The sequence below is a fragment of the Thalassophryne amazonica genome, chromosome 2 (genome assembly GCF_902500255.1).
Source record: "Thalassophryne amazonica chromosome 2, fThaAma1.1, whole genome shotgun sequence".
NCBI lineage: Eukaryota > Metazoa > Chordata > Actinopteri > Batrachoidiformes > Batrachoididae > Thalassophryne > Thalassophryne amazonica.
Window position 1 is genome coordinate 47,468,566 of NC_047104.1, and position 23,839 is coordinate 47,492,404.

A 23,839-nucleotide genomic window follows, 5' to 3' on the forward strand; every position below is an offset into this window, starting at 1 on the left:
GTGTTGCTCCAAAACCTGGATGTACCTTTCAGCATTGATGGTGCCATCACAGATGTGTAAGTTGCCCATGCCATGGGCACTAACACACCCCCATACCATCATAGATGCTGGCTTTTGAACTTTGCACTGGTAACAATCTGGATGGTCTTTTTCCTCTATTGTCCGGTGGACACGACGTCCATGATTTCCAAAAACAATGTGAAATGTGGACTCATCAGACCACAGCACACTTTTCCACTTTGCGTCTGTCCATTTCAATTGAGCTCAGGCCCAGAGGAGGCGGCGGCGTTTCGGGATGTTGTTGATGTATGGCTTTCGCTTTGCATGGTAGAGTTTTAACTTACACTTGTAGATGTAGCGATGAACTGTGTTAACTGACAATGGTTTTCTGAAGTGTTCCTGAGCCCACGCGGTAAGATGTCGGTTTTTAATGCAGTGCCACCTGAGCGGTCAAAGATCTCAGGCATTCAGTGTTGGTTTTCGGCCTTGCCGCTTACGTGTAGAAAGTTCTCCAGATTCTCTGAATCTTCTGATTATATTATGGGCTATAGATCATGACACTCACCTGTTTCCAATTAACCTGTTCACCTGTGGAATGTTCCAAACAGGTGTTCTTTGAGCATTCATCAACTTTCCCAGTCTTTTGTTGCCCCGTCCCAGCTTTTTGAACTATGTTGCAGGTATCCATTTCAACATCAGCAAATATTTGCACAAAAACACATTAAATATCTTGTCTTTGTGGTGTATTAAATTGAATATAGGTTGAAGATGATTTGCAAATCACTTTTTCTATTTTTTTTATTTATTGTTTATTTTTTTGTATTTTTTCTGTATTCTGTTTTTAATTTACATTTCACACAACATCTCAACTTCACTGGAATTGGGGTTGTATTACAGTGGGGTAAATATTCAGTATGTTAACAGGATTAAGGCTCCGAAAGGAAGGTCTTGCTTTTGGTAAACTTTTGTTTAATGTATGAATCGCTTTTTCTTTCTTTAGTCTGATGTTTAGCCATAGGCCTCGCTCTTGGAGGGAGCTTCCACTGAGGCTGGCAGATTTTGGGGTCCTCCATAGGAACGAACTGTCAGGAACACTGACTGGATTGACCAGAGTGCGCCGTTTCCAGCAGGATGATGCCCATATTTTCTGCACAATGGATCAGGTGACCAAAACAGTAATACAACCCCTGGCAATAATTATGGAATCACCGGCCTCGGAGGATGGTCATTCAGTTGTTTAATTTTGTAGAAAAAAGCACATCACAGACATGACACAAAACTAAAGTCATTTCAAATGGCAACTTTCTGGCTTTAAGAAACACTATAAGAAATCAGGAAAAATAATTGTGGCAGTCAGTAACGGTTACTTTTTTAGACCAAGCAGAGGGAAAAAAAAATATGGACTCACTTAATTCTGAGGAATAAATTATGGAATCACCCTGTAAATTTTCATCCCCAAAACTAACACCTGCATCAAATCAGATCTGCTCATTAGTCGCATCTAAAAAGGAGTGATCACACCTGGAGAGCTGTTGCACAAGTGGACTGACTGAAATCATGGCTCCAATACGACAGATGTCAACTGAAAACAAAGGAGAGGATTATCAAACTACACTTTACTTTCCCAACAAAAAGAGGGTAAATCATCACGCAATGTTGCAAAAGATGTTGGTTGTTCACAGTCAGCTGTGTCTAAACTCTGGACCAAATACAAACAACATGGGAAGGTTGTTAAAGGCAAACATACTGGTAGACCAAGGAAGACATCAAATGTCAAGACAAGCAATATGTCTCAAAAATCGAAAGTGCACAACAAAACAAATGAGGAACGAATGGGAGGAAACTGGAGTCCACGTCTGTGACCGAACTGTAAGAAACCGCCTAAAGAAAATGGATTTACATACAGAAAAGCTAAACGAAAGCCATCATTAACACCTAAACAGAAAAAATAAGGTTACAGTGGGCTAAGGAAAAGCAATCGTGGACTGTGGATGACTGGATGAAAGTCATATTCAGTGATGAATGTCGAATCTGCATTGGGCAAGGTGATGATGCTGGAACTTTGTTTGGTGCCGTTCCAATGAGATTTATAAAGATGGACTGCCTGAAGAGAACATGTAAATTTCCACAGTCATTGATGATATGGGGCCTGCATGTCAGGTAAAGGCACTGGGGAGATGGCTGTCATTACATCATCAATCAATGCACAAGTTTACGTTGATATTTTGGACACTTTTTCTTATCCCATCAATTGAAAGGATGTTTGGGGATGATGAAATCATTTTTCAAGATGATTAATGCATCTTGCCATAGAGCAAAACTGTGAAAACATTCCTTGCAAAAAGACACATAGGGTCAATGTCATGGCCTGCAAATAGTCCGGATCTTAATCCAATTGAAAATCTTTGGTGGAAGTTGAAGAAAATGGTCCATGACAAGGCTCCAACCTGCAAAGCTGATCTGGCAACAGCAATCAGAATAAGTTGGAGCCAGATTGATGAAGAGTACTGTTTGTCACTCATTAAGTCCATGCCTCAGAGACTGCAAGCTGTTATAAAAGCCAGAGGTGGTGCAACAAAATACTAGTGATGTATTGGAGCGTTCTTTTGTTTTTCATGATTCCATAATTTTTTTCCTCAGAATTGAGTGATTCCATATTTTTTTCCCTCTGCTTGGTCTAAAAAAGTAACCGTTACTGACTGCCACAATTTTTTTCCCTGATTTCTTATAGTGTTTCTTAAAGCCAGAAAGTATCCATTTGAAATGACTTTAGTTTGTGTCATGTCTGTGATCTGCTTTTTTTCTACCAAAATTAAACAACTGAATGAACATCCTCCGAGGCGGTGATTCCATAATTTTTGCCAGGGGTTGTATATAATCTCCATCATGTTGAAGAAGTCATTTTCAAGCTTGACAATAAAAGAGAATTAGGTTGATTAGTTAGTGAAATGATCGTACATAAACAGACTGGAATGTATATGAGAGCACCATTTTTAGTTTTTATTTTCATACCATGTGTCTGTATGCTGTTCTAACCCTACCTGATAGTAATTATCTTTTTTTTCCTCCTGCAGATCGAGGCAGAGATGAAGGGCTGTCTTGACTTCCTCCGCTGTGTTTACGATGTCTTCAGCTTCTCATTTCAGCTTCACCTCTCCACCCGTCCTGAGAAGTATCTGGGCGACATTGGATTGTGGAACCAGGCTGAGAAGGTAGACGTTACTGTGATTTGTGATTGCAGAATATAAAATTAATCTAAGTTACTGGTGAAACTTTGGTACATACAGTACATTCGGAAAGTTGGGACGACTAAAAATCATTAATTGGCTAGTTGGGTACCTTTAGTCATCGAATAGTCAGCGATGAAATTTGACATGGAATGAATTAAGCCAATTTTGAATCTCCATGGTGAAACTCAAATGTGACATTTATTTTATCAAATATAAGCACAAAGTAACAAATACAAACAAAAACCCAGCATTAGCATGAAGACAATATCGGCATTCATTTACTAGGCATAGACTACCTGTTTGAGCTGACTGATTCACCTGCCAGCATTCACATCCTTTCTTCACTGAGTGAAGGGAGTGGTGGCAGCTCCAGCAGGTCTATTCTTTTAAGGGTTAAATTACCTTAATAAATGGGTTTCGACTAATCGACTAATACAAAAATAGTCAACTAGTCGGATGTAACCAGTCGTAGTTGACTATTATGACGAGTTGTCCCATCGATACCGTAAAGTATTCACAACACTTCACTTTTTCCACATTTTATGTTACAGCTTTATTCCAAAATGGAGTAAATTCAGTTTTTCCTTCAAATTTCTGTCACAACACCCCATGTGCAAATTATTAAAAAAACAAACTAAGAAATCGCATGTATTCATACCCTTTGTTCAATGCTTTGTTCATGCACCCTTTTGCATCAATAAAGACCCGCCAGACCCTCAAATCTTTCTGAATATGATGCTACAATCTTGTTGCAACTATCTTTGAGTGGTTTTGCCCATTACCCTTTGCAGCACCTCTCCAGGTCCATCAGGTTGGAATGGAGAACGTCGGTGCACAAACAATTTTCAGATCTCTCCATAGATGTTCAGTCGGATTCAGGTCCGGGCCACTCAAGGACATTCACAGTTGTCCTCAAGTCACTCCTTTGATATCTTGGCTGTGTGCTTAGGGTCATTGTCCTGCTGAAAGATGAACCGTCACCCCAGTCTGAAGTCAAGAGCGCTCTGGAGCAGGTTTTCATCCAGGATGTCTCTGTACATTGCTGCATTAATCTTTTCCTCAATCCTGCTAGTCTCCCAGTCTCTTCTGCTGAAAAACATCCCCACAGTGTGATGCTGTCACCAGCATGCTTCACTGTAGGGATGGTGCCTGGTTTCCTCCAAACATGGCGCCTGGCATTCACACCAAACAGTTCAATCTTTGTCTCATCAGACCAGAGAATTTTGTTTCTCATGGTCTGAGAGTCCTTCAGGTGCCTTTTGGCAAACTCCAGACGGGCTGCTATGCACCTTTTACTAAGGAGTGATTTCTGTTCTGACAGAGTGACCATCACGTTCTTGGTCACCTCCCTGACTACGGATGGGCATTGATAAAATTTTATCTATCGATTCCACTTATCAAGCCGATTCTTTATCAGTTCCCTTATCAATACCTCCTGTGAATTTTTTGTATTAAAAAAAGTAGGCTTTATGGGTTTTCTGTGTCACCAACATTTTATTGAGTCTTAACCTAAATAAATGTGAGATTGGTCACTGGATCCTGGGACAGGATCATCCAGGAGTTGACAAGACCTTATTTAGGACATTGTTTTGGTGGTTAGGGATGTCCTTATGTATTGTAATAAATATTCCAGAGAAAGGCAAGAGCTTCTCTCAGAATTTAGAAAAACAGGCCTGAAAGAAATTTCTCTTGGAAGTATTTTAGACATAGGATCAGCAGGTTAAGTGAATTGGAAACTTTAGAATTGTCTAGGTCTGCTTTGTAAAAGAGATCTTGAGCTCAGTGGGACAAACTAGGTTAAAGATTAAATTAAAGTGGGAGGGGGATGTGTTGGCTTTTTAAATACTTGAAAGACACTAATTGAGAGGATTTTATACTACTATAATGGACTGATGCAGAAAGTGGCAGCAATGCAACAATCTGGATGCTGGTTGGCATTAAACACCACAGAAGAAGAAAGGGTGTGTTTGGTTTATGTCACAAGAGCGCGTTTTGAGGTTGGAGCACATTTCTGCATTCATGAAATCACAAAAAAATGCATAAAATTACTTAATTTGCTCATATTTTTTTCAGCCTCGGACTCATTGATTGTGCAGCTAATCTGATTTCCTCAGCGGCGTGTGCGCAAGGGTGCATTTGGTTTATATCACAGGCCCACGAAACAACAAAAAAATGCATAAAAATACTTAATTTACGCATATTTGTTGTCAGTCTGGGTAAATCTTCAGACTCATTGTTTGTGCAACTAGTCTCGGTTCCTCGGCAGAGCGTGCACAAAACAAAAACAAACATGTTTTTGTCATGGCGAGTGATCGGACTTATCTCCGGCCACCAGGTACAGTAGTGTTCAGAATAATAGTAGTGCTATGTGACTAAAAAGATTAATCCAGGTTTTGAGTATATTTCTTATTGTTACATGGGAAACAAGGTACCAGTAGATTTAGTAGATTCTCACAAATCCAACAAGACCAAGCATTCATGATATGCACACTCTTAAGGCTATGAAATTGGGCTATTAGTAAAAAAAAAAAGTAGAACTCAGCCACAAGGGGGTGTGCAACTCAGCCACATGGGGTGTGCAGCCAGTACATTCTGAGTGCCGGTCCCAAGCCCGGATAAATGAGGAGGGTTGCGTCAGGTAGGGCATCCGGCGTAAAACAAGCCAACCCAACTATGCAGACTCAGAATCGAATTCCCATACCGGATCGGTCGCGGCCCGGGTTAACAACATCCGCCACCGGTGCTATTGCCCAACAGGGTGCCGGTGGAAATTGGGCTACTGCTGGGCGAAGATGACGAAGAAGAGGAGGAAAACGTTGCCACGAACAGCGGGAGAAGAAGAAAACTAGAAGGGTGGAAATGAGAGTGGGGACTCTGAATGTTGGTAGTATGACTAGTAAAGGGAGAGAGCTGGCTGATATGATGGAGAGGAGAAAGGTAGACATATTGTGTGTGCAAGAGACCAAGTGGAAGGGAAGTAAGAGCAGGAGCATCGGCGGTGGGTACAAGTTGTTGTACCATGGTGAGGACAGGAAGAGAAATGGTGTTGGGGTCATTTTAAAGGAAGAGTATGTTAAAAGTGTGTTGGAGGTTAAGCGAGTGTCTGACAGGGTGATGAGTGTGAAGTTGGAAATTGAAGGGGTGATAATGAATAGCATCAGTGCATATGCCCCACAGGTAGGTTGTGAGATGAAGGAGAAAGAAGATTTCTGGAGTGTGTTAGATGAGGTGGTGGAGAGTGTGCCCAAGCATGAAAGAGTGGTGATAGGGGCAGAATTCAATGGGCATGTTGGTGAAGGGAACAGAGGTGATGAGGAAGTAATGGGTAGATATGGTATCAAGGATAGGAATGGGGAAGGACAGATGGTAGTTGATTTTGCAAAAAGGATGGAAATGGCTGTGGTGAATACCTACTTTAAGAAAAGGGAGGAGCACAGGGTAACATATAAGAGTGGAGGAAGGTGCACACAGGTGGACTACATTCTTTATAGGAGATGCAAGCTAAAAGAAATCACAGACTGTAAGGAGGTAGCAGGAGAGAGTGTCACTAGACAGCATAGGATGGTTGTTTGTAGGATGACTTTAGAGGTAAAGAAGAAGAAGAGAGTGAGAGCTCAACAAAGGATCAGATGGTGGAAGCTGAAGGAGGAAGACTGTTGTGTGAAATTTAGCGAGCAGGTGAGAGAAGCACTAGTTGGAGGGGAAGCAATTTTGGACAACTGGAAAAGTACTGCAGATGTGGTGAGGGAGACAGTTGGGGCAGTACTGGGTATGACATGTGGACAGTGGAAAGAAGACAAGGAGACTTGGTGGTGGAATGAAGAGGTCCAGGAAAGCATAAGGAGAAAGAGGTTGGCGAAAAAGTTTTGGGATAGTCGGAGAGATGAAGAAAGTAGACAGGAGTACAAGGAGATGCGGCGTAAGGCGAGAAGAGAAGTGGCAAAAGCAAAGGAAAAGGCATATTGCGAGCTGTACAAGAAGTTGAATAGTAAGGAATTAGAAAATGACTTGTACCGATTGGCCAGACAAAGGGACAGAGCTGGAAAGGATGTGCAGCAGGTAGGGTGGTAAAAGATGCACATGGTAATGTGCTGACAAGTGAGGAGTGTGTGCTGAGAAGGTGGAGGGAATATTTTGAAGAGTTGATGAATAAAGAAAATGAGCGAGAGAAAAGGCTGGATGATGTGAGAGTAAGTCAGGAAGTAAAAGAGATTAGCAAGGAAGAAGTGAGGGCTGCTATGAAGAGGATGAAGAGTGGAAAGGCAGTTGGTCCAGATGACATTCCAATGGAGGCATGGAAATGTCTAGGAGAGATGGCAGTAGAGTTTCTAACCAGATTGTTTAATAAATCTTGGAAAGTGAGAGGATGCCTGAGGAGTGGAGACGAAGTGGTGCTGGTTTCCTATTTTCAAGAACAAGGGTGATGTGCAGAGCTGCAGTAACTACAGAGGCATAAAGCTGATCAGCCACAGCATGAAGTTATGGGAAAGTAGTAGTAGAAGCTAGGCTTAGAAAACAGGTGAAGATCTGTGAGCAGCAATATGGTTCATGCGAGAAAGAGCACTACAGATGCAATGTTTGCTCTGAGGAATACTGTTGGAAAAGTACAGAGAAGGACAGAAAGAGTTACATTGTGTGTTTGTGGACTTAGAAAAAGCTTATGATAGGGTGCCAAGAGAAGAGTTGTGGCATTGTATGAGGAGTCTGGAGTGGCAGAGAAGTATGTTAGGGTAGTGCAGGACATGTACAAGAATAGTGTGACAGTGGTGAGATGCGCAGTCGGAATGACAGACTCATTCAAGGTGGAGGTGAGATTACACCAAGGATCAGCTCTGAGTCCTTTCTTGTTTGCAGTGGTGATGGACAGGTTGACACATGAGATCAGACAGGAGTCCCCATGGACTATGATGTTTGCAGATGACATTGTGATCTGTAGTGAGAGTAGAGAGCAAGTTGAGTCTAGTCTGGAGAAGTGGAGATATGCTTTGGAGAGAAGGGGAATGAAAGTCAGTAGAAGCAAGACTGAGTACATGTGTGTGAATGAGAGGGAGCCCAGTGGAATAGTGCAGTTACAAGGAGTGGAAATGGTGAAAGTAGATGAGTTTAAATATTTGGGGTCAACTGTTCAAAGTAATGGAGAGTGTGGTAGAGAGGTGAAGAAGAGAGTGCAGGCAGGGTGGAGTGGGTGGAGAAAGGTGGCAGGAGTGATTTGTGACCGAAGAATATCAGCAAGAGTGAAGGGGAAAGTTTACAAAACAGTAGTGAGACCAGCTATGTTGTATGGTTTAGAGACAGTGACACTAACAAAAAGACAAGAGGCAGAGCTAGAGGTGGCAGAGCTGAAGATGTTGAGATTCTCTTTGGGAGTGACAAGAATGGACAAGATTAGGAATGAACATATCAGAGGGACAGCTCAGGTGGGACGGTTTGGAGACAAAGTCAGAGAGGCGACATTGAGATGGTTTGGACATGTGCAGAGGAGGGACCCAGGGTATATAGGGAGAGGGATGCTGAGGATGGAGCCACCAGGCAGGAGGAGAAGAGGGAGACCAAAGAGGAGGTTCATGGATGTGCTGAGAGAGGACATGCAGGTGGTTGGTGTGACAGAGGAAGATACAGAGGACAGGGTGAGATGGAAACGATTGATCTGCTGTGGCGACCCCTAACGGGAACAGCCGAAAGACAAAGAAGAAGTAAAAAAAAAAAAGTAGAAAAGGGGGTGTTCACAGTAATAGTAGCATCTGCTGTTGACGCTACAAACTCAAAACTATTATGTTCAAACTGCTTTTTTTTAGCAATCCTATGAATCACTAAACTAGTATTTAGTTGTATAACCACAGTTTTTCATGATTTCTTCACATCTGCGAGGCATGGAGTCAACCAACTTGTGGCACCTTTCAGCTGTCATTCCACTCCAAGATTCTTTAACAACATTCCACAAGTCATTCACATTTCTTGGTTTTGCTTCAGAAACAGCTTTTTTGATGTCACCCCACAAGTTCTCAATTGGATTTAGGTCGAGGATTGGGCAGGCCACTCCAAAACATTAATTTTGTTGGTTTGGAACTAAGATTTTGCTCGTTTACTAGTGTGCTTGGGGTCATGTCTTGTTGAAACACCCATTTCAAGGCATGTCCTCTTCAGCATAAGGCAGCATGACTTCTTCAAGTATTTTGACATATCCAAACTGATCCATGATACCTGGTATGCGATATATGGGCCCAACACCATAGTAGGAGAAACATGCCCATATCATGATGCTTGCACCACCATGCTTCACTGTCTTCACTGTGAACTGTGGCTTGAATTCAGAGTTTGCATGTTCAACAGGTGCTGGCTTCATCCTTAAATAGGGGACACCTGATTCACACCTGTTTTTTTAGTCTTTTTAGTCACATAGCACTACTATTATTCTGAACACTACTGTATTTCCGGCCACCAGGTAGCTTCAGTGTGATGTGAATTAGAGAATATCTGATAAGGGAATCGTTGAGCAAAAAGGCTATTGATGTCAGTCGATCAAATCATTTCTTATCGATTCTTAACAGGAACCGGTTTTCAATACCTATCCTTGACTAAGGTCCTCTTCCACCAGTGTAGACCATCAGTGTTCGTCAGTGTAGACTGGCGGCCAGCTCTAGGAAGAGTCTGAAGAGATCTGAGCTTCTTCCATCTATGGATGATTGAGGCCACTGTGCTCATTGGGACTTTCAAAGCAGCAGCAATGTTTTTTGTACCCTTCCCCAGACTTTATGCCTCGAGATAATCCTGTCTCAAAGGTCTACAGACAATTCCTTTGACTTTATGCTTGGTTTGTGCTCTGGCATGCATTGTAAACTGTGGGACCTTATATGTAGACAGGCATGTGCCTGTCCAGATCATGTCCAATCAACTGAATTTACCATAGGGGACTCCAATTAAGCTGTAGAAACATCTCAAGCATGATCACTGGAAACAGGATGAGCTCAATTCTGAGCTTCATCACAAGGCTGTGAATACTTAGGCACACAGAATTTCTTAGTTTTTTTATTTTTAATAAATTTGCAAGAAATCTCAAATAACCTTTTTCACATTGTCTTTATGGGGTATTGTGTGTAGAATTTTGAGGGAAAAAAATTGCATCCATTTTGGAATAAGGCAGTAGCATAACAAAATGTGGAAAAAGTGAAGCACTGTGAATACTTTTTGTATTGCACTGTATTTAGCAAGGAGTATAAGGTGCACATTTTCTGTATAGTGTTTCCCTGAATGGTGATTTCACTGGTGGACAAGAACTCTGCCATAGCTCATGTGCAGACCACCGCTTAAGCTGTTAAGGATTTTTAAATACCAAAAATAAGATAGACTAGCATGTTGCCCATGGAGATCCACGGCCTCTAGATTGGATAATGTTTATAGAATAGGTAGCTGACATTTTTCAAGGGTGGTAATAAATTATGCAAACATTCTATAATGAGTTGGAATGGTGTGTAAGTCAGAATGTTTTTAGAGCCTTAGACCTCAACAGTTTGTCAGAGGGGAGTGGGCCTTCTCTATTGCTGCTCCTAATTATGGAACAGCTTGCCGTTGTCTGTTAGAAAGGTCCCTTTACTGCCCATTTTTAAAGTTTGTTTCACAAGCCATTTTTTCTGCTTGTTTTAAATTGTATTTCTTATTCGTTTATTCCCATGGAGACTTAGTTTTAAATTGTATTTCTTATTAATTTATTTAAATGTATGTTTTAATTAATGTTTTAGTGTACAGCAGTTTGTGTCAGCAGTGGTTGTGTTAAGTGCTTTATAAACAAACTTGGTTTGGTATGGTATAGAAATGAACTCAACCCTTTTATTTCCTGTTATTACATATTTTTTAAATGTTAATTTACTGTCTTAATGTATTTATAAATTGTTTAGGTTCTTATCATATACACACTACTACTACTATTATTAGTAGTATTCTTATTTATTTTTTGTATTATTTTAATATTATTTTTACTTCTATTTTGTCATTTGATTTTTTTTTTAAATGGACCCACAATGGAAATAAGTGTTTTCCCTTTCTTGTGTCATCCATGTATTTTTAATGTATTTACAAAGATATTATGTACTTACATTAAACTTACTAAATAAAATCACGCACGCACACTTTTAATATATATAGATGATTTACTGCCCCTGCTGGAATGGAGTGTGAGTCCAGAATGCAATTATCAGTGTTCATTGTTCAGTCTTGTTATCTAATATCTGTAGTTTCTCCAAAAATATACTCCTATCAACGTTCCGTTTTGGCTACGTTCATCTTTGACCCAGAATACATAAGCATACCAAACGGCAAAATGGCATCTCTCCCCAGTTTGTCCGTGACCGAAGTTATACACATGCAGACCATTTTGTCTTTTCTGCATTCTGCCGCAAGCAGGTGTTTCTGTTTTTACACACCCACAAACAGAGGCAGTGGCAGAAGACATCAAACGCACTACACTTCCCACTCATGTTAACAGCAACATGGACACTAACTGACTAAACCAACTGAACTACAAAAAAAACACAATAATCAATAACACTAACAACACTGTTAAACTAACATGATCCACAATACAATATTTAAACCCCAAAACCCAGAACTCCCATGATGCATGGCAGTACAACATCCATTGTTCACTGTTGTTGGCTAATATCGCTAATTCTCCAAAAACATTATTCCTCTCAACTTTCCATTTTCGCAGCATTCATCCTTGACCCAAAATACATAAGCATAACAAACGCCAAGTATCAGCTCTCCTCAGTTTCTCCGTGATTGAAGTCATACATATGCATGCATGAATGCACACAGAGGCCACTTGTCCAAAAATAAGATAGCTGGACTAAGAAATGTGTGATGAACAAAATGTTGGATGTTATTTGATGCAGTTTGGACAAAGAAATCACCAGATGCACATGGATTGCTGGCCCAAAGCAACATGTGGTATGTGGCATAAGGACTGTTACATTCCAAAAGCAAGCTCAATTGGGGGGGGAACATGATGGACAACATATTGGGTGTTATTGAACAAAAGAAATTGTAGATGCACACAGATGTTGGACAGTGTCCACGGTGTTGGACAAGCCACAAACGTTGTTGGAATGTACTGTTACTATTGCTGTTTATTGTTTTATTCTTGATGTTTGTATTGTGCTTTGATTCCTGGGAAAGCCCTATATAAACATGATGGTAATAACAACAACAACAAATGTGTGATATTTCAGTATATACGTCGCACCATGGTGTAAGTCACATGACTTCCCAAACTAGTAGGAAAAATCTACACTGAACAAAAATATAACGTAACACTTTCTCTCATTTTTCATGACCTGAACTCAAAGATCTAAAACAATTTTTTAAATTTCAATTTATTTTCATTTATATAGCGCCAAATCACAACAGAGTTGCCTCAAGGCGCGTCACACAAGTAAGATCTAACCTTACTAACCCCCAGAGCAACATTGGTAAGGAAAAACTCCTTCTGAGGAAGAAACCTCAAGCAGACCAGACTCAAAGGGGTGACCCTCTGCTTGGGCCATGCTACAGACACAAATTACAGAACAATTCACAAAACAGATATACAGGAAATGCTGTTGGTGCACAGGACAGAAGGGTCACCAGCACAAATACCACACCCATCTCTGGATGGCGCTGCACCTTAGAGAGAAAAAAAACAGAATCAGGCATCAGAAAGACAAGAATACAGTATAATTTGCCAGCATTAAACAACAAGGAAAAACAGGAAATACTAAGGTGATCGCCGGCCAGAACATTTTCTGTGTACATAAAACAACCTATTTCTCTCAAATATTGTTCACAAATCTGTCTAAATCAGTGTTAGTGAGCACTTCTCTTTTGCTGAGATAATCCATCCCACCTCACAGGTGTGGCATATCAAGATGCTGATTATTGCACAGCATGAGTATTGGACAGGTGTGCCTTAAGCTGCTGATCGGACAGGACACTTTGTCCGATGTGGGTGACAATCCCTTATACAAAATCTATAGTATATATGGTGTTTATTACATGTAAAAGCATACAAAAGCATTGGGACTTTTGCTTTTGTCTGGTAAGTGTGAATATCCGGTTTATATGATGACTGTTTAGGCAAGTTTTACTGTAATAATAATAATAATAATAATAATAATAATAATAATAATAATAATAATAATAATGTGTAGACTGTAAATTAACAGGATTTAGTTCTTCTAAAAACTATTGAGGTCTAAGGTTCTAAAAAGATTCTGGATTCACACGCCTTTCCAAGTCATTATAGAAACTCTACATTATTTATTACCAACCTTGAAAAATGCCTGCCACCTATTTTATGAACATTACCCAATCTAGAGCCCATGAATCCCCACAGGCAACACACTAGCCTGACTTATACTCTTGAAAATACAGCTGTTTTTTTTTTTTTGTTTTTTTTTAATTCACGCTATTGGTCAGTACAGTGTTGTTGTTTCACCTCAGTATTCTTGTTGAATAAATGCTCATGTTGACATTGAAGTCTCACTGTGGATGTAGACATTCATCATCATAGTATCAAAGCAGTGACTCATTGTGAACTTTCTTCAATTTACGTAGGAGGTGTGTTGTCAAAAGATGTTGCTCATTTGTTCATGTTTATTAACTTTTCCGCCGGTGCTCTGCAAAGATTTGACCCTTATTTTAACTGCTAAATATCTAATATTTTTAAATATTTAAATTGTGACCATTGTTAACATTGAACAGGGGCAATACTGGCCCTAACCCGTATCACCCAGCGCAACCTTGAACTTGTGCAAGGTTTTAGAATGTGTGGTCATGGCCCACGATGTCCTTGTGAAGTTGTTAGAGACGTGGCTACAATTAGAATCAAAATGAGCCCAGTGTTGAACTTTTCTGAGGTCTTGTGCTTGTGTGCCAGTTTCACATTGATACAGTCTTTGTCAAGATATTGCATACACAACGTTTCAGAGACTCTCCCCCTTGGTGGCCACAGTTAAAATAAGAATGCACCTCAAGTTGAACTTGGATGAGGTCTTAGTGAGGTTGCCTTGTGTTCATAGTTTCACCTTTAACTAAGATATCGCCTCCACCTCAAACACACACACACAAACACACACACTTGTCCTGCTCTGCCATGGCTGAAACAGGTAAAAAGGTATAATTTGTGTTGTTGGACAATCTCCTGTATTTAATTCAGTTTTTATAGTCATTTTATTGTTGGAGTTGTCATCAATAACTTTGTGCTCTTTGGCTCTAGACCTTCAAAGGAATCAAGGTTTTGTTGTTGTTGTTTTTTGTATGAGGCCTCAAAAGAGTTTTGATTTATTTATTCAGTTAAAAAACAAACAAAAAAACTTGTTATTTTTGTTGGAATAAGAATGTTTGAACTACAACCCCTGGCAAAAATTATGGAATCACCGGCCTCGGAGGATGTTCATTCAGTTGTTTAATTTTGTAGAAAAAAAACAGATCACAGACATGACACAAAACTAAAGTCATTTCAAATGGCAACTTTCTGGCTCTTTAAGAAACACTATAAGAAATTAGGAAAAAAAATTGTGGCAGTCAGTAACGGTTACTTTTTAGACCAAGCAGAGGGAAAAAAATATGGAATCACTCAATTCTGAGGAATAAATTATGGAATCACCCTGTAAATTTTCATCCCCAAAACTAACACCTGCATCAAATCAGATCTGCTCGTTAGTCTACATCTAAAAAGGAGTGATCACACCTTGGAGAGCTGTTGCACCAAGTGGACTGACATGAATCGTGGCTCCAACACGAGAGATGTCAATTGAAACAAAGGAGAGGATTATCAAACTCTTAAAATAGGGTAAATCATCACGTAATGTTGCAAAAGATGTTGGTTGTTCACAGTCAGCTGTGTCTAAACTCTGAACCAAATACAAACAACATGGGAAGGTTGTTAAAGGCAAACATACTGGTAGACCAAGGAAGACATCAAAGCATCAAGACAGAAAACTTAAAGCAGTATGTCTCAAAAATTGAAAATGCACAACAAAACAAATGAGGAATGAATGGGAGGAAACTGGAGTCAACATCTATGACCAAACTGTAAGAAACCGCCTAAAGGAAATGGGATTTACATACAGAAAAGCTAAACGAAAGCCATCATTAACACCTAAATAGAAAAAAACAATGTTACAATGGGCTAAGGAAAAGCAATCGTGGACTGTGGATGACTGGATGAAAGTCATATTCAGTGATGAATCTCGAATCTGCATTGGGCAAGGTGATGATGCTGGAACTTTTGTTTGGTGCCGTTCCAATGAGATTTATAAAGATGACTGCCTGAAGAGAACATGTAAATTTCCACAGTCATTGATGATATGGGGCTGCATGTCAGGTAAAGGCACTGTGGAGATGGCTGTCATTACATCATCAATCAATGCACAAGTTTACGTTGATATTTTGGACACTTTTCTTATCCCATCAATTGAAAGGATGTTTGGGGATGATGAAATCATTTTTCAAGATGATAATGCATCTTGCCATAGAGCAAAAACTGTGAAAACATTCCTTGCAAAAAGACACATAGGGTCAATGTCATGGCCTGCAAATAGTCCGGATCTTAATCCAATTGAAAATCTTTGGTGGAAGTTGAAGAAAATGGTCCATGACAAGGCTCCAACCTGCAAAGCTGATCTGGCAACAGCAATCAGAGAAAGTTGGAGCCAGATTGATGAAGAGTACTGTTTGTCACTCAAGTCCATGCCTCAGAGACTGCAAGCTGTTATAAAAGCCAGAGGTGGTGCAACAATATACTAGTGATGTGTTGGAGCATTCTTTTGTTTTTCATGATTCCATAATTTTTTCCTCAGAATTGAGTGATTCCATATTTTTTCCCTCTACTTGGTCTAAAAAGTAACTGTTACTGACTGCCACAATTTTTTTTTTTCCTGATTTTTTTATAGTGTTTCTTAAAGCCAGAAAGTTGCCATTTGAAATGACTTTAGTTTTGTGTCATGTCTGTGATCTGTTTTTTTTTTTTTCAACTGAATGAACATCCTCCGAGGCCGGTGATTCCATAATTTTGCCAGGGGTTGTAATGTGATGATTAAAACTTTTGCAAAGTTCTGTCAAGTGCATCTGAGAAGATCACTGTTCAAATCTACTGGGTAGCTCTAAAATTTTATAAAATGAAGTCATTGTGTGCTGCACTTTATTATTATTATTATTATTATTATTTATTGTCTATCTCCTACTTGACAGCAACTGGAAAACAGCCTGAATGAGTTTGGGGAGCCGTGGAAACTCAACTCTGGTGATGGGGCTTTTTATGGACCCAAGGTGTGTACTGTACAGGGTGAAACCACAGTGAACACCCCAATTAGATTTTTATATGGTGAAAGTAATTAGGACCTCAATGTTTCTTTTTAGTTACAAAAAAAAAAAAAAATCCCAACTGATTAACGTGACATGATGTACTAGTCATATTGCATAATTTCCAAAATTTTCAGCAGACTGTTAAAAACAAAAATTGGAACACTTAACGTTCATCCGCTTTTGCATGTTCCCAGTGACCCTTTTTCTTTTGTGCATATTTTGTTTGATTCCTATGAGAACAATATTCAGCTGGCAGTCAACAGATGGCGGCAGTTATTTACTGTGCCCCCCCATCCCTTCAGCAGTGACCACTGCTTGACTTCCCAGCATGCACTGTGGCAGCAGCCATTTTGGCTGAAACATGCTCTGCTGTTGCTCTTTTTCTCAGTTTTCAACAGTACTTAGTCCAAAGGATTGGTAAGTAATCATTTATGGGATAATTGAACTTATTTTGCTAAAATTGTAAATGGACTGCTGCATTTATATAGCGCTTTCGCATCTGCATCAGATGCTCAAAGCGCTTTACAAATAATGCATCACATTCACCCCGATGTGAGGGTGCTGCCATACAAAGTGCTTACTACACATCGGGAGCAACTAGGGGATTAAGGACCTTGTCCAAGGGCCCTTAATGATTTTCTCGTCAGCTTGGATTTGAACCGAGGATCCCTGGTCTCAAGCCCAACGCCGAACCACTGGACCATCACTTCGCCAAACTACTTATGTAAAGGTTCTCATGCTAGTTTAATCAAATTATTAGGAAAAAAAGCAATTAATTTATACATTATTTGCCAAAATGCCAGTTCTAAGATACCTGTTCAGATTTCTGTCCATTACACCAACAACTGCTTTTGGATCATTTTTATGGCTTTTATGAAGAAAAAAAAAAAGATATTTAGGGTCAAGGTCAAGGTCAGGTTTATTTATAAAGCACATTTACAAACAGTCAACACTGCCCCAAAGTGCTGTACAATAAAAGGATTTAAAATTATATCGTTAAATACAAGAACAAAATAAATCAACAAGACAGTAAAAGATGTGGCAGGGTTCAGCTTAGTAAATGCTTTTCTTCTTCTATTAACAATGTGAAAACTACTTATTTTGTAAATAATACACAAGACTACAAGCATAAATGTATCTGTTTAAATGTGCAAATTGCCATCTGACTGATATTCAAGCATCTGTTTTGTCAAAAAATATAGTGCTGCTCACATATTTTATGAGAAATTTGGATCATAATTATGAATGTTTATTAGTTAGAAAAGCAGAGTTGGTAACAGTATGCCTGTTTTTTGTTTAATATGCCATCAAAAATGGCTTGGAGGACAAAAGTTCTTAGTAAAATGGTGTATTTTTAAAGAATTTTGACACAATGATACATGCATACACTCAATCCAGTTCATTAAAAAATGGCTTATTTTTTTGTTGGTAAAACCAAGTTAGTTTCGTTTATAAGAGACAAAGCTTTGATACCACTAATCATTGGATCTATTTTTATTTTTAAAAGTACTAAAAACATTTTAAAAATGTTTTTAACAAAAATGACTTTGTTTATATTACTGAATGTGTTTGAAATTGATATTTCATGTATACGAGGGCTGTCCATAAAGTATAGGTCCTTTTTATTTTTTTCAAAAACTATATGGATTTCATTCATATGTTTTACGTCAGACATGCTTGAACCCTCGTGCGCATGCGTGAGTTTTTCCACGCCTGTCGGTGACGTCATTCGCCTGTGAGCACTCCTTGTGGGAGGAGTCGTCCAGCCCCTCGTCGGAATTCCTTTGTCTGAGAAGTTGCTGAGAGACTGGCGCTTTGTTTGATCAAAATTTTTTCTAAACCTGTGAGCACATCGAAGTGGACACGGTTCGAAAAATAAGCTGGTTTTCAGTGAAAATTTTAACGGCTGATGAGAGATTTTGAGGTGATACTGTCACTTTAAGGACTTCCCACGGTGCGAGACGTCGCGCAGCGCTCCCAGGCGCCGTCATCAGCCTGTTTCAAGCTGAAAACCTCCACATTTCAGGCTCTATTGATCCAGGACGTCATGAGAGAACACAGACGTTTCAGAAGAAGTCGGTTTCAGCATTTTATCCGGATATTCCACTGTTAAAGGAGATTTTTTTAATGAAAGACGTGCGGACGGGTCCGCGCGTCGGGACGCAGCCGACGCGGTGCGGCGGCACAGGAAAAACACCTCCGTGTTGATAACCATTTGTAAAATCCAGGCGGCTTTTGATGGCTTTCAGTGGAGTGAGTATATGAGAAATTGTTTTAACAGCTGGACATGTTCCAACTTGTCCTTAAGGCTTCCAACGGAGGTGTTTTTCCTGTGGCGGAGCGTCGCGGCGGCTGCGAGCCGACGCTGCAATCCGCCCGCACGTCTTTCATTAAAAAAATCTCCTTTAACAGTGGAATATCCGGATAAAATGCTGATGAAACCGACTTCTTCTGAAACTTCTCTGTTCTCTCACGACGTCCTGGATCAATAGAGCCTGAAATGTGGAGGTTTTCAGCTTGAAACAGGCTGATGACGGCGCCTGAGAGCGCTGCGCGACGTCTCGCACCGTGGGAGGTCCTTAAGCGACAGTATCACCTCAAAATCTCTCATCAGCCGTTAAAATTTTCACTGAAAACCAGCTTAATTTTTGAACCATGTCCACTTCGATGTGTCTCACAGGTTTAGAAAAAATTTTGATCAAACAAAGCGCCAGTCTCTCAGCAACTTCTCAGACAAAGGAATTCCGACGAGGGGCTGGACGACTCCTCCCACAAGGAGTGCTCACAGGCGAATGACATCACCGACAGGCGTGGAAAAACTCACGCATGCGCACGAGGGTTCAAGCATGTCTGACGTAAAAACATATGAATGAAATCCATATAGTTTTTGAAAAAAATTAAAAGGACCTATACTTTATGGACAGACTTGTATAATTGGCATTTCCAGGTCACTGAAGTAGCTTAGTCACCATGTCTGACTCAGAAGTTGCCATTCCTCTTGCACTATTGACTAAGAAAGGCTAATATTTGTTTTGAAAATGTATATATTTCTGAAAATCTACAGAACAACAGCTTTCATTTGACGTATTACACTTGTGTCTACTGTAATTCTCATTTTTTAAGTCCTCAGGGGACATATTTTGGTGCATATGCCATGCTTTCACCCTATAGAGAAATTTGATCTTGTTTTTGACAGGAGTACTAGTAATGTCCTGTAAATGTTTCATTGTTGTTTCAGATTGATATTAAGATCAAGGATGCAATTGGACGTTACCACCAGTGTGCAACCATTCAGCTGGACTTCCAGCTGCCGCTCCGCTTCAATATGACCTTTGTGTCGTGAGTCGCCTAATCAGACACACTTTTTAGGCTTCAGATTTCTTCCTCAGAGGGAGTTTTTTCTTACCACTGTCGCCTGTGTGCTTGCTCTGGGGGTTGGTAAAGTTAGACCTTGCTTGTGTGAAGCGCCTTGAGGCAACTTTGTTGTGATTTGGCGCTATATGAAATTTAATTAATTAATTAATTATGGTTCATTCCACCAGGGGTTGTGGTCTTGATGGTCTACAACATGCCGTAGGTGGATTTGGGGGCTGTCCAGCGCATTTTGCTAGCTAGATGGAGTGTAAACTGTGTGCAATGTTGGGCATGGGGTGCAAAAGGGTGTGTTTTTGGGCATAATATGAATTCAGGCAATCAGAGTGTTACCTGTCATTCCCTTTAAACTGAAGTGCACCAGGTATACAGCACTCTGCTTATTGAGAAACCGGACACAAGTGAAAGGATTTTCTGGCAAGTTAACAGGTTTCCTAATCCTGTTAGTCTGTGAGTGGGCAGTAGCCGCCAAGTTCCCTGGGGTGAAGCAGTAAGTTTTCTATATCTCCATATGATTACTTTTATTTTGTTTAGTTGTGCTGTGTGTGCAAGAGAGAAAGGGAATGTAATAGTGGGTGGTGGCGAATGTCATTGCTTCAAAGAGAGAAAGAGCCCCTGTTACACACGTACACAGAACATCTGTTCATTCAGGTAAGACAGTAACGGATAACAGTAAATATGACAATATTGAATATGCAGCCATGTTTGCACAACTGGTGTTGAAGCATAATAAAACACAAGTGAATGAACAGCTAAAGTCAGAGCAAAGACGAAGGGTAATTTAAATCACAGAATCATTTTCACATTTCCTTACTCTGTCCCCTTCTACAGGAAGGATGGTGATGACAAAGCAAGACCGGTAATCATTCATCGTGCCATCTTGGGCTCAGTGGAGAGGATGATCGCCATTCTTACTGAGAACTATGCAGGGAATGGTGAAGTACTTTCTTTTAGAGCTTACTTAAGAACACATCTTTTAAATAAAGGTTAAATTGTTATTTATTAAAAACAAATAATGCACATTGGTACTAGTATCATGATCATTAACATGATGAGTTTAGTGATTTTTTTTTTATAATTAATCACAAATGTATTTAATCATAGATTTATTTAATGGTAAACTAGAAAGGAGCTCGGAACACATTTCTCTGCCACCAAAAGCCATATTTTGCAGACTATGTTCCGTGGGTTTTGTTGTTGTTGTTTTTTAAACTTGTTTTGCTAGTCCTACAACATATTTGAAAGAGACTTATATGTCAAAAATAGTGCATTATCATCTACGGTGACAAGATGGCACAATCTACACATGACAAGTGCTTCTGCATATTGATTTGAATGAGGTACTGGGATACACACTTTGGAGTAGAAGGTAGCAGTAATGCACCATTCAGCTGATGCCGACAGACATACAACAAAATAAGAAAATCTGAATGAGCAGAACGTCCTAAGTCTTATAAAAGAATGTAATTACTAAATCATGCTCTCAAACTGAAAGACCATGTTCTTAAATAAACAGCAATTCATGTTTGTAATACTCAACACTCCACTTGTTTGCAGTTTGTGGGACAGCCAGAACTGCAACAACAGGGATGACCAGGCTAAAATAAGGTTGACTATAATGTTTTAAAATTGTATGATGAATTAAAAAGTTTATTCACATTTAGTGAGGTAATCATGCTCACATTTAACTCCTTGGCATTTTTGTCTGTTCAGTTGTGACAAAAGGCAGTTTACTTTCAAGATGTTTATTTGCTCCTGCAGTAACATAACTTAGCCTATTAGGTTCTCCTTACTAATGCAATGCTTGTGTTACAAATAAATTAATCTTGCTTCTTGTTGCATGAAGCAGGAGCATCACATTTCAAACAATACAGACTACTAGACCGACGTAACTTGGATATACATTTTTCCACCCTCCCCTTCTCATGACACACTTTTGAACAGATGTGACGAATACTCTGGTGCAACATACAGTCTGAAAAGTACAGTAGTAATGGCATTGCCATTTTGAACTCATTCAAGGAACAAAAGAGGGCAGTCAGCTTCTGACAAAACTTAGTTGAAGTCCATCCACTGCTTTTAGCATTATCTTGTACACAGATAGACAAATGGAGTACAGTAAAACTTGCCTAAACCGTCATTGTATAAACTGGATATTCGCACTCATCAAATAAAAGCAAAAGTCCCAATTCTTTGTATAGTTTTCTTTGTAATGTTGTCCATTCAGCTGCTCGCGTTTTGTGCTGGGTTGCCACAGCGGATACAGCCAGATACGCATTGGTATTGGCACAAGTTTTACGCTGGATGCCCTTCTGACACAACTTCAGTTTTACCTGGAGAAACACACACAGCCACTGGTGTTCCGAAGAGGTCTCCCATCGGAATTTATATAACGGATTTTTGCTCACATCGGACAAAACGTCTTGTCCCATCACGATGCATTTTCATAAACACCCCTCATGTATACCGGACAGAGCAGTCTGAATGTGCCCAGTAACAGAGGTATGAAATGAAGTTCAGCACTGACACTCGCCGATTTGAGGAATGGGTACCGTATTTCTGTGATTAAAAGCCGGGCGTTTATTTGTTTCAAACATACTCAGACATGGACCTAAACGAGGCAGGGCGTAATTCAGGCCGGTGATTATTAACAAAATGCTGCTTGCCTGCACTGTAATATGGTGTTCATTTTCACACATATCCCTGGGTGTGACGAACCAAAGAGCTTTAGATCACAGTAATAGTTCATTGCAATAAGACGCGGCAGAGAACTTTAAAGGGTCACGTGCATGGCGACAGCCTTGCATGGCCACAGAGTTGGATAAGCATAAATTAAGCTTTAGGATTTTAAGGTACCACTCAGCAGCGGACATAGAAAAAAGAGTGACTCGACCAAATGTAACATTTTTTTAATGCACATAATGTCCAGAGCTTATTGAAGGCAGGCATTTATTTTTTCAGATGAAGTTTTGACCCGGTCATTAAATGAAGCAGGTCCGCGATTCAGGATTCCCTGTAGATCATTCGGTGCCTCCTGACTGTAACTAATCCGTTATCATACATATAACGGATTTTGTCCATTTTATACATACGGATTTCGATTATAAGGGACAAAATTTGCTAGTGCACCTGAATCCATTATATGAGAGTTTTACTGTAATTGCATAGCCTCTGTGCCCTTTTGTCAGTTGGTGGAGGTAAAAAACACTGTAATGGGAACAACCATCTACCACAGTGTGCCCTTTTTCTTTCTATATAATTCAGCCGCAAACCAATTTTAAGCAGGTAAGGTTTTTCTATTTTAAGGAAAGGAACAGGCGAGGGTATTAATGCCTTTCCCTCAGTAAATATTATAACATCATATCTGGTTGTCTGTTTTTCCACTAGGCCTCTGTGGCTTTCTCCACGTCAGGTGATGTTGGTGCCTGTTAACCCTGCTTGTGAGGAATATGCTAAGAACGTAGGTCTTTGTGTGCAAATAGAATAAATGTTGTCTGTAACTGTCAATGTGAATCAGTTGGACACTCTTAAATTGTGTACTTGTGAAAATTGTGAATTTGTCCTACCTGTTAGGTTTGTAAGCATTTGAAGAAGCTGGTTTTATGGCAGATGCTGACCTGGACTCCAGCTGTCTTCTCAACAAGAAAAATACGCAATGCTCAACTGGCTCAGTACAACTTATTCTGGTAAGGAATCTTAATGCACTATCACCAGTAACCTCTAATCTCCACCAGTAATCCCGGGAGTGACATTTCTGTCTTTAAAATTGGGAGACACATGCAAAGAGCTTATTGAGTCTTGAAGGTGCGAGACAGAGAGGTGTTTGGGATGCCAATATCTTTGCAGTGGATCAAAGTCGAAGTCTTTAAGGTTCTGGTACTTCTTATCTTACTGTATGG

At 39.9% G+C, this 23,839-nt stretch overlaps 1 protein-coding gene across 1 annotated transcript in view; it reads left to right on the forward strand.

Annotated features, from left to right (window-relative positions):
• Positions 1-23,839, forward strand: part of LOC117503589 (threonine--tRNA ligase 1, cytoplasmic-like) — a 37,080-nt gene that overhangs the window by 7,099 nt on the left and 6,142 nt on the right. The window contains exons 3-7 of the mRNA XM_034162848.1: positions 1,001-1,163; positions 3,075-3,212; positions 16,455-16,532; positions 19,807-19,907; positions 20,772-20,875. Coding sequence (XP_034018739.1) covers positions 1,001-1,163; positions 3,075-3,212; positions 16,455-16,532; positions 19,807-19,907; positions 20,772-20,875 — 584 coding nt within the window. The remainder of the gene's footprint in view (positions 1-1,000; positions 1,164-3,074; positions 3,213-16,454; positions 16,533-19,806; positions 19,908-20,771; positions 20,876-23,839) is intronic.